General features: G+C 42.2%; 1 protein-coding gene and 2 non-coding genes across 3 annotated transcripts; 2 read left to right on the top strand and 1 right to left on the bottom strand.

Annotated features, from left to right (window-relative positions):
- Positions 1–899: 899 nt before the first annotated feature.
- cep63 (centrosomal protein 63) lies at positions 900–10,058 on the bottom strand. Its single transcript, XM_014974636.2, has 14 exons — positions 9,653–10,058; positions 9,399–9,576; positions 9,201–9,296; positions 8,445–8,534; positions 8,254–8,367; positions 8,011–8,169; positions 6,982–7,094; positions 6,703–6,846; positions 5,868–5,970; positions 5,572–5,769; positions 4,636–4,722; positions 3,692–3,897; positions 3,359–3,620; positions 900–2,804 (listed from the first exon to the last, which is right to left on the bottom strand). Exons 1-14 carry the CDS (start codon positions 9,691–9,693, stop codon positions 2,625–2,627), a joined length of 1,971 nt encoding a protein of 656 aa, XP_014830122.2. The 5' UTR covers positions 9,694–10,058; the 3' UTR covers positions 900–2,624.
- Positions 10,059–10,276: 218 nt separating this feature from the next.
- Positions 10,277–10,348, top strand: trnap-cgg (transfer RNA proline (anticodon CGG)). Its single transcript has one exon. It is a non-coding gene; the product is annotated as a tRNA-Pro (tRNA).
- A 761-nt stretch (positions 10,349–11,109) lies between these two features.
- Positions 11,110–11,181, top strand: trnap-ugg (transfer RNA proline (anticodon UGG)). The gene has a single exon. It is a non-coding gene; the product is annotated as a tRNA-Pro (tRNA).
- The last annotated feature ends 224 nt before the right edge of the window (positions 11,182–11,405 follow it).

The following is an 11,405-nucleotide window of genomic DNA, read 5'->3' as shown; positions in this document are numbered from 1 at the left end:
AACCAAGGTTGCTCCTTCATGCTGACTGTTTTTTCCTGGCAAGCTGACCCGTCTGTTTAGGAAAAAAAGAAAAAGAAATAAAAAAAATCCCCTCCAACCTGCACCAACCTGGAGCGATTCAGCAGAGATAAGTCAACCATTTACACAAACAATCCATCTTCATTTTTTCCCATGACAAGTTATGATCTTTATGGAGATAAGGAAAGTTCCCTAAATACCTCAGATATCTCAATTTATCAAGATGGATTGATAACGTGACCTGATATTTCCACCAACACCCTCCTTTATTTATTTTATGAGCGTGTTGGATGGGATACGCATTCCTGCTTTATAACGGCAACACACCTAAATCCTGATATGAGCCGGGAAAAAACCCTGCAAACACACGGATTAAACATGACCTGGTTGCTTCATTGCGTTTGGCTTGATGACACAGAGTAGTTTACAGCTCCCTCTGCTGCTGGTTTGTGGCACCGCATATAAAGCCCAGAAATAAACATTTTCGCCTCATATGTCCCACCTTCCATTGAAGAAATAGATATTTTACTTTAGGCAGTCAACCATTTAAATAAAACATTATGCAATAAGTTATGTTAAAGACCTACTTCAAGACATGGGTTTTCAAGCTTCAATTAAATAACAGGATCGAATCTAGTTCATGGATTTTATCTCGGTATTTTATGATATCACGCTTCAGAAACTAACAAAGGAATTTATCCTCCTCTCCTAAACTCTTGTCCTCTTGTCTCTGGATGTTGAACTCTTTGGAAGAAACTGCAGTCAGTCTACATTGGGTGGAAAAAAACCCTCTCCAGCTACACCACAGTGAGAACTGGAGTTCCTTAAGGTTGTGTACATAGTCCACTCCTGTTCACAATAACAAATACAAACAAGAAGGGTTGACCAATAAATTCATTTAATCAATTAATCAAATGTCATTTAATTTTTGGAAAACCTTTTTTTTTTTAACCCACCAAAGCACTCGTTGGGTTTTCATAGCGCCCATCTTGAGTTCCTGTCCCTTCAGAATCAGCAGCCAGGCAGGCTAACGAACGGAAAACATCAAGTGACCTCAGAAGCAGAAACCACCTAAAATTGCATCTTTTTATGTTTTATCCAGGTTGTACACCTACGAGTAAAATGAGTAGATCTGAATTTAGTTAGCTCTATGCTAATTACATTTAATAACTACTTGGTTTAATTTGAAGTAGCCTTTATAGAGTATGACATCAACATTAGAGCTCAGCTTGTTCAATAATCCTTTACTTTGAAGCAAAGTCTAATGTTTTTGCTAATTAGCCCACATGCTAATTGGCGTGTGGTGCTAAAGTTCCACATGCAGAACTTTAGCACCTCTGAACCGAAGGAATGCCTGCATTGCCAGCCTTAGTGCTGTGTGTGTGTGTGTGTGTGTGTGTGTGTGTGTGTGTGTGTGTCATGGGGGGTGTTCACAGAACAAGCATGACCACATATCAAAGTAAAAAGTCAGAGCTCTGGCAAGCAGCCGACCACCACTTCTCTGTTCCCTGTAATAACAAAAATGCAAAACACTTTTTTTTTCTTTTCTTTTTTTCTTCTTTTTTCCCTCAGTTTATTTCCATTCTTTCAATGTGTCTCTGATTTAAAACAAAGCTATAAAAATGCATCTGGTTATGGCTCCGCTGGCCTCTGAGCCGTCCACATGGTCGACATTAACATTCCGCCAGGTTTCTAATGATGAGGGCGGCGTGGGCTGCGGGGGGGGGTTAGGCTTCATGACAGCGCTGGCATGGCGCACACATTCCTGTGCTGGACGAGCTGCAGAGTGTGTGGAAACTAGGGACAGTAACTGTCCTCAAAACACAGGATAAACTTGGTAAAAAGGTCGACTTTTCCCAAAGATAACACCGAACACGTTCTCATGAAATCTGATTAAAGTACCGGAGAAATCTTGATCGTTTCACACGTGTAGAGCGGGATTTTGATTTATGAAAATCTGAACTGAAGATCCTGACCAGAGGGATTTCTACATAGACGGCAAATCGGGAGAGTTCAAAGTCTCCGAAATAAGAAGCTAGTAAATCCCATCATCTTAGCAACATCACACATCAATACATCAACACTAATATTAGCATTTGTCATGAATATTTGCGATACAATAATTGATATAACAAGTGCAATGTTTTCATAGTAATATCACTGGTTGATGAGATGCAATTTGATGCCCATATTTACTCATCTCAGCATGCTCAGTGCTTAAAGTGGCTCCAAATGCCAGCAGAGTGGCCTACTTTCTGATTCGTTCAGGTAACGATTATTCAACAACTAGAAGTCTCTCATAGAGCTGTGAGAGTTCATCCCAAGGTGGTCAGCTGATCCTTAAATACGAATTCCCAGAAACGACACAAGACGAGATGACGTCATGGCAACGCATCCTGCCAAGACCACGCCGTTCATCGCAAACAGATATGCTTGTGATTTTCAACACGTCAAAATGCGTAGTAAAGGAGGAAACGGTGCATTCGACACTCGTGAAACCATGAGCAGGTGTTCATTAACGAGTCAGCAGAGTCACACACCTGTTTGGTACCGTTTATCAGATATGTTAAGGCAGAAGGGTGGGGTCACGGCGCAGAAGGCCGGGGTCACGGCTCAGAGCCGGAGCGCGCTCCAGAGCCGCTCGCCAGGAACCTGGACACCGTCCTGAAGTTGTTCTCCTTCATGCCGCGGATGTGGCTGTCCAGTTTCAGTCGCAGCTCATTGGACCACAGGCTCTCCTCCTCCAGGAAACGAGACACTGCGCTGCGTGCAGGGGACAGCGCCTCCTGGTGGACAGGAGCACAAACTTTAGAGCATTTCAAGGTGAGTTTTCAAACTTTCGGAATCGCACGTTCGAGTTGAAAACAACACAAATGAGCCAAAGAAAGCAAGCTTCAATACATTATTACATGAGATGACTTATTACAGTTAATAGTGTCTTGTGATAGTAGTCGACATTTTACAGAAGGGTCAAGCTAAAATATAACAACTTTTTTGTCTCATACAATGGTTCTGTTTTGTTTATTTTGTTTTTTTTCCCCCATACGTTCATTAACATAACATTACACACACAAAAAATGAAATAGAATAAAGAATAGGAGGTGTGCTGTACAGATATCATCCAGTTTTACTGGAATAACAAATTCCAGTAAAACTAGTACAGAGTCACAAATCTGGACATTTTACCTCAATAAATGTATTTATAATCCATATTTGAACACTTTTGCTTTAACTATCGTATTTCTTTGTGTTTTTTGGGTCGCAAACTTAAAATACCAAAAAAGCGTCTAGACTCTGAGTCCACTGGATACAGAAGTCCAAATCATGGAAGAAGACTCACCTCTTGGCCTCTGGACCTGGAGGTCAGACAGTTTTCAGGGCCGGAGTTTTGGCCCTCAGCAGCAAGTCTGTGTGGAGTGACGGCTGTGGCTGAGTTTCCTCTGCTCAGTCCAGGGCTGCTGGTGGAAGAGGAGGCAGATGAAGAGGAGTGCAGCTGGCTGTCTTTGCGCTCTCGGCCAGGCGGCTCGTTGGAAGACTTTGGAAAGACCTGAAGCTCTTTAAAGAGCCTCTGGATCTTCCTGTCGCAGCTAGTGGACTGAGTCCTGCAACGACAGCCGTTCAGAGCGTTTCACCGTGGAAATGTTTCTGCTCCCCATGCGGACGCACCACCTACCGTTCTGGACCAGGCTGCACCTGTCCGGTCGTCATGGTGTGGCTGAGCGCGACGTGTCGGTTCCTCTCCGGACCCGTTTCACCCTGAGCGTCCAGCTGCACGTGGTGCTTAGCGAGCGCCTGCCTCAGCTGCCGGTTCTCCTCTTCCAGGCTGCTTATGGAGGTCAAGTAGCGCTGCTGCAGCATCGCAGCAGAGGATTCATCCCCCTGGGGAGAGACGGGTGATCGACGGATGAGCAACACAACCAAGAAAGCGCAGAACTTACTTTAAGGGGAAGGATCCACAGGCTTTCTGCAGGTTTCACCCACTTAAATTTGAGGCTTTTTAAGACCATTAATGAAATTTAATCCCTGTATCACGACAGAAATCTACAAAAGAAAATCACATATTATATATAATAATATCTTTTTTGCACAGAATGCACCTGGCCTTATATGGGTGGCAACTGAAGACAAATTTACACTTACCAATGAAACTTTGATAGTGAAAGTATAAATAGCTAGCTAGCTAGCAAGAGTATAATAGCTAAGAGAGTAGCTAGTTAGCAATGGTATGATAGCTAGATAGATGGCTAGAAATTTGTCTTGGACATCATGTGCTAAACAAAGGTGCTACCACAATTAAGTACGTTACAAACAATAAAAACACAATATTAGCAGGTAATTAGCGCTAGCCTCAACGACTTCAAGCCATAAGACAGAATGAAGATGTCTGTGTGTGACTGAAACATTTGCCTGAAAATAAACTACATGGAATATACAAGAGTCCTGCCACAACAAGATTTAAGACCGTACTTAAACGTATTTAAGACCAATCAAGATTTTTAAAAGAAATGTAAAAACACTTTCAGATCTAAATTTTAGATGGACAAATTTAAGACTTTTTAAGGATGCGTGGTCACCCTGTCTTAGCTGCTGTTGGGTGATGAATACTGAGAGACAAACCTTAGGAGAGCGGGACTGCAGCGTCTGCAGCAGACCTTTCAGATGCTCGTTCTCAGCCTGCAGAGTCTCCAGCTGCGCCTGAGTCATCTGAGTAACGTGAGAGGAAAGAATCCGGGTAGTTTTATTAAACCCAGCAGAAAGGTTAAACATTTGGTCTTGAAAAACGTGAGTCTCTCACATTTTGTCCTCTTTAACAGCTACAAACCGAGACGAAAAATCTGTAAAGTGTGGCATACATTTGCATTCAGCCCCATATACTCATATACTGTCATCTGACAGTAGGATGAAAATGACAATAAAGCAAACCTACCAAGACATGTTCACTCATCTAAAGCAACAGCCTGGATAAGGTGAGCATTAATCTAAGAGGGATCCAAAAGAGAAGAGCAAGTAGAAAAATATCTTCTGGTTGGATGAAGCCAAAATTTTGTGGTCTAGCAGAAAAACCTTCATCATCCTGAACACAACATTCCAAATGTGACACCTGGTGGTGGCAGCATCATGTTGAGGGGATGATTTTCTTAAACAGGTATGAAGAAGCTGGTCAGAGTGGGGAGATGGTTTAGTTAAAGTTAGAGGCTGCAAAAGACTTGAGATTGGCGTGGAGGTACACCGTCCAGCAGGACAGTGAGCATAAACACCCTGACCAGATCCAGACTGAACAACACTAATGTATTTCAACGGTCCAGTCAAAGTTTCAGCCTAACTCCTTTTGATAATCAGGGGCATCACTTAAAAGCAGTCGCTCTCGAGAATTGTTTTTAAGAGACAAATGAGGAAATATCTCCCATCTATGGATGTGGAAAGCTAAGGCTGAATACAAAAACACGCCACACTTTTCAGATATTTGTAAGAAAAAAAAAAAAAAAAAAAAGTTCCTCCAGGTTTTTTTTTCCGTCTCATGGACATTTCCAAAACACACAGTCCCAAACTGACCTTGAGCTGCGTGGCTGCCTCCGCCGCCCGCTGCACCTCGTTGCGAAGCTGCTGCTGGATGCTGGCTGAGGAGCCGCTGAGCGCCGTGATGGACACGTCACGCTGGTGCAGCTCGCCGGTCAGCTTCGACACCTCCCTCCTCATGCCCTCCACCTCGGCGCTGTGGGTCTGCCGCGCCGTCTCCAGCTCCTCCCGGAGCTGCGGGGGCGACTTCAGACATGTGAGGGGCGACCCGACACGGAGGTGGTGGTGGGAAAAAAAAAAAAGCAAAACAGAAAGAACAAACGAATGCCCACCTTTTTGCTTTCAGCGAGCGAGTTGTCAAAGTCTGCTGCTATGCTTCTCAGCTCTTTCTCCATCTTCGTTTGATCCTTTTGCTGTCGGCTCATGCTCTCCAATCTGCGTTCAGACGAGAGGAAACACACGAAGGTTCAGCTCAATTTGGATAATTAAAACACAAATCAAAGATATTAAGAAAAAAAAGAACATTATAGTGCAGGAAGAGGTAAAAGCCTGATGGGTTTATATAAATAGTGGAGGAAAAAAAAACTATATGTATACAATACGACCCTTCATCAGTTGATCAATTTATGACATACAGTCATCTCCAAAGTATTTGTGGGAATTTAAATAGTGTATATTTACAACCATCAGGAAATTAACTCGTTATCTCGACAGAAACCATCGTGAAAAAGCATCGGAGGAAAATCTCCTCTACCAGCGTCGGTAGAAAAGCGACAATCGGAGAAAACCGACCTCTACCGCTCTGATGCCGAGGAAGATGAAACGAGTTAAGTAAGAATGAAACGGCAAATTTGATTCAAAGTAATGCGTCACAAATCTTACAAAGCAAAAAGGAGAAAATTTGAAAAATGTTAACATTGTTTATAAACAGTCTGATCTGTAGATGACGACAATCTGATTGAGCAAAGTGTTTTTGAAACACAAAGTTTTATGCAAAGTTGTGGGAGAAACAATAAGTATATCAGACTGTAATAAAGTGTTTGTCCACTTTCAGCTGTAATCAACAACAACTCCAAATGTTGCTGATGATTATTTGTCATGCCTATCATGATGCCTTCGATAAGAGCTTTCTCGGTTTCCTTCAACCTGACGCCAGCAGTCACCCACCTCTGTTTCAGACACGTCACCTCCGCCCTGAGGCTGGCCTCGCCGGCCTGAGCGCCCTGCAGCTTGTCGGCCATCTTCTCCAGGTCCTTCCTCATGACCTCCACGCCGGTGCATCCCTGAGCCGCCAGGCAGTCCTCCAGAGAGCTGCAGAACGACAACAACACCAAGCAGCCCGTCACCCTTGCTTCAGATTCCCACCTGACACAGTGAGGTTACAGCGCCCCCTTGTGCAGAAGGCGCATCGTTGCATTCAGAAAGAGCTTTTAAACGTCCGCCCACCAGATGACTTGGTCTTTAGCGTGGAGCAACTGTCTGAGTCTGACGGCTTCATTTCGAAGTCTTTGCTGATCCAGGTCAGCTCCCCTCGAGGCGTCCAGTTCGCCTGACCGCAGCTACAGGTCAGAGAGGTCACGTCGGTTAACACAGGACTTCAATGAGTTCAACTGATTTAACTTTAACAGCAATAAACGAAACACTGACCAACATATTTGATGTTCGTGGATGATGCCACTTGACAAAATGCTATGAAATGATGTTTTTATGATATAAAGCACTCAGAGCTGCCTTGTTGCTGAAATGTGCTACTTAAACTTGACTGGTTGATATAAAATCCCAATAAAACATGATTTTATGCAGGTTTGGGTTTGTGATGTGACAGTCTGACTACTGTTGGTATCCACTGTATGTAATATGTGGACTAGTATTTAATATACTTACTTGTTGTCCAAATTATGATTACTGTTGCTTTTAGAGCTCAGAGTGTTTTATATAAGCAGAGTTAGGTTATAACTAGTTACATTTATGCAATTACATTTAGTTCAGAAACCTTTTTTTTTTTATTCTAAATGTACTTTTAGGATTATTTTTACTATGCTGCCCTTTTTACTTTTACTTGAATAATTTCATCATGAAGTATTTTTAGTCTTTCTTGATTCATAAGTTTATAATGAAAGAAACTGAATTGGAATTTTTTTTATTACTTATATGAATTATAAGTAATAAAAAATTATATGAATTTTGGTCCTTAAAATAATAAAATTTTCCACTTCACTTTATATTTTGGTCTGTCTGATGATGTCATTTGTAAATATTAAACGATGGATAATTTGATCAGTTACTCAGTAACTGAGTAAACTTTTCACCAATTGCTTGAATAATTTCTTGAATGGCTACTTTTTACTTTTACTTGAGTAAAATTATTTTAAAGTAGTGCTACTCTTACATGAGTATAATCTTTAACTCTCTGCCCATCTCTGTGTAAAGCGGCTGAATGAGCCCCTCCTCCTCCCCCTCCTCCTCCATGCTGACCTGCTCTGGCTGTCCCAGCAGGGCCTCACAGGGCCGAAGTCGCTCCAGCTCCAGCTCCTGGGACAGCAGGCTGCTGCGGGCCTTCTCCAGCAGAGCACTGAGATGCTGCACCTCGGAGCAGCACTCCATGTGCTCCTGATCCACCCGCCATGGTGCACTCTGGGAACAAAAATGCGGCACGGTGACAAACGACCGCTTCCAGGTTTACGTCTCTCTCTCTCTCTCTCTCTCTGGTTCGGCTACCTTAATGTGTGAGATCTCCTCAGTCAGGCTCTTATTCTGAGCCTCCAGGGTGGTGAGCTGCTTCTGGTACTGCGCCCGCTGCTGCTCCCACTCTGCAGAGAGCCGCTGGTACTCCTGTAGCAACCAGCAGGGTTAACTACACTGCTATCGGTGCTACTGCTGGGTCAGGAATGGAGATGCAGGAATGTTACCTTCAGCTGGTCCGACTCTTTTGCTGCTCCACTTGTCTGCTTGAGCTGTTTGCGCTGGAGTTTTTGGTAACTTCCCTTTAAATGGTCCATCTGAAAGAAAGCCCGTACAACAGCGTGTTAGGGTCATTGGTAGTAGGAAAAAAAAGAAGTACATTTTCACCAAACAATTTCAGAAATTTTCAAAAAAGAACTTGGAAATTTATGAGTTTCAGAAGTTGAAAATTAGCTAGAAAAGACTCAGAAGTTACCATATTAATCTCAGAAATTTTCTAAGAAAACATTTTCTTGTCACGGCAACATTTTGTTTTACTTTTAAAAAGTCAAAAATTTGCAGAACAAAAAATAAAACTCAGAAATTTTGAGATTAATCTCAGAACTTTTCAAAGAAACAAATGTTCTTGTCATGACAGCAAAACATTTTAGACTTTAAAAAGTCCCCAAAAAATAGCTACAAAAAAAAAAAACCCTCAGAAATTTTGAGATTAATCTCAGAAATTTTCTAGATAAAAAGTGCATATGTCTGAGTCTTAAAGGTTAAAAAAGTTCCAACTCAGAAAGTTTTGAGAGAAAAATAACCAGATTTCAAAATTTGTGAGTTTTCCAGCAGAAAGTTGCTCCTCTTTATTTTTCTATCTTCAGTGGCTCTAATACGGCGTTGTAAGCATGTCTACAACCATTCATTGGAACTTTTAATGCATATGAGGAGAAAGAAAAAAACAGATAAACACTTGGACTGTTTGCTTCAAGATGTCTCACCTCTTCTCGGAGTTTCTGCAGCTGTTGCTCGTACTTTGAGACCACTTCTTGGCGACTTTTCAGGATTTCTTCCAGCTGTTTTTTAAGTACTCCAATCTGCAAACAAAACCCCTTGAACAAAACTCCTCATGCAATAATTTGGATTCTTTAAGAAAAACAAATGCCCTCAGCAGGGATTTCTAGGCCTGTTCACTTCACCTCCAGGTCTCTCCGCTCAATGATGTTTTTGGAGGTTAGAAGGCCCTCCTCTCCGTTCTTCACCCTGACCTCCAGGGCATGCTTTTCAACCATCCACTCCCTCCTCTGGTGGCTGATCATGATGTCGAGCTGTCTCATCAGCTCCTGGAGCTCTGGCTCGCATGACGACAGGACAGAACTACAGCACACATACCAGATGAAAGCACGTCTGTTAGAGCCAGTAAAACACAACATTCACGTTCTAATTCAGTTACCTAAAGTTAGTATTCCGCGCTGATTCAAGAGAAGCCTCCATCTGGATCAGTTTTTTTGTGCTTCTTGTTGGTAAAGTCTTCCCTGGAGGTGTTAACCTAAAGGCTCCTCATGTCTTCCACCGGCTGGCAAAAAAACAGCTTATGGAATCCTGAACGTTACACCGCCTCACTGCCTCCCAACTGAACTGGGCAACAACGACGCTTCCACACAGCTGCTAAAGAAACGGAAAGGACTGATCTGATGCTAAGCGCTGCGGGTAAAACACTGAGCTTCTTACAGTGATTTACTAGCGGCAGAAGCTAATTTACAGCTAAGTTTAATCCGCCCAAGGATATTTGTTTACATCCGTAACAGCACTTATGCCGCCTTTCACTCCTTTGAGTACAACGAACTTCCTGCGCTAACCCCGCCCCCACACTGTGACCGTCAACCTAACCGAAGCCACGGTTTTCTAGTTTAAAATGGCGCTCGTGGCTCGTCTAAATAGGAAGGTACTGTAAATTTAATGATAAGGTAAGAGGTATGTAAGGTATTACATAACTACGAATACATATAAACAAATAACATACAACATCACTGTATTGATAGGTATATTTCCCATTTTGCCGGATAGTTGAACACGTGGCTCGTTGGTCTAGGGGTATGATTCTCGCTTCGGGTGCGAGAGGTCCCGGGTTCAAATCCCGGACGAGCCCTTGTTTTATAACTAGTTTTATAGCTGCTTTTCCGTTTCGTTTATCTCTGCCCCATTTTCCTGTAGATGTAATAATATGCACCATTGTTCCTTTGTTGTTAGGTGTTCTAATGACATACGGGTATACACAGAGGCAAAATACTGAAATCTTGCAAAACATAGATCTTTCGAAAGATTTGAAAATTCATACCCTCTCTTGTTTTATTCTGATCCAATGAGTTATGGGGCTGCTTCGCCGGCCATTTCGACTTTTCGCGTTTGCGTGCCTTTTGGCTCGTTTTTTTTCATTCGATTCTGAGAACGAAACAGATATAGGCATCTGCTCCTGCTTGCAGCAGTTATGTACGGCAGGTTTATTTTTGCTACTCAGAAATTGCTGTAGGGAGTTATGGCTTGTTTATGGGTACTCACAAAGTATTTCTACACGACTAAAAACTGATATATTATAATTTTAAAATAAAACAACAAAACTAGCATGCCTTTCCATGAGACTATGAGTATATAATTGAAAATGTTGTCAAAAATCATCCGTTGTTTCGAAAACGTTACCCGGTAACCCCACTTGGCGGGTGACCAACCGAAACATGTTTGACAGGAAAACGTCCAAGACGGCACCGTTTCATTTCTGTTGGTCTTTTCGGTGAAGAAATTGATTTAAAGAATGAACCATGGCATTTTGATTTAACTCAGGTAAAAACACAAAAAGTTTTGTACTTGTGCTAGCACAAGTACAAAATAGTAACCGGACTTCCTTTTTCGTGTGGCTCGTTGGTCTAGGGGTATGATTCTCGCTTTGGGTGCGAGAGGTCCCGGGTTCAAATCCCGGACGAGCCCAATTCTTTTCTAGTTTTATTTTTCAAATAATTCATTACTATATATATATATATATAACTCATATAGATATATAACTCATATAGATATATATTACTATAATGAATAATTTTATTTAATTTTTATTTTTTAAAGAGCGCTCGGTTACCACGGGCTCTCTATTAGCGTTGTTCCTCCCTTTCTAACCACACCCCTCCTACAGCCTCCATCCTCCCTTCCTTAACCCT

Source organism: Poecilia mexicana, unplaced genomic scaffold (assembly GCF_051168715.1).
Source record: "Poecilia mexicana isolate PSO_F unplaced genomic scaffold, ASM5116871v1 scaffold_4, whole genome shotgun sequence".
Classification (NCBI taxonomy): Eukaryota; Metazoa; Chordata; class Actinopteri; order Cyprinodontiformes; family Poeciliidae; genus Poecilia; species Poecilia mexicana.
The sequence above is the reverse complement of the archived record's forward strand: the minus strand, read 5'-3'. Positions and strand labels throughout refer to the sequence as shown.

Coding starts and splice junctions, on each gene's coding strand:
- cep63 (XM_014974636.2), bottom strand. CDS start 9,693: ATGGAGGCTTCTCTTGAATCAGCGCGGAATACTAACTTTAG. Junction 8,170..8,253: donor AGGAGATCTCACACATTAAG/GTAGCCGAACCA, acceptor TTTTGTTCCCAG/AGTGCACCATGGCGGGTGGA. Junction 3,621..3,691: donor GTGCAGCCTGGTCCAGAACG/GTAGGTGGTGCG, acceptor CTGTCGTTGCAG/GACTCAGTCCACTAGCTGCG.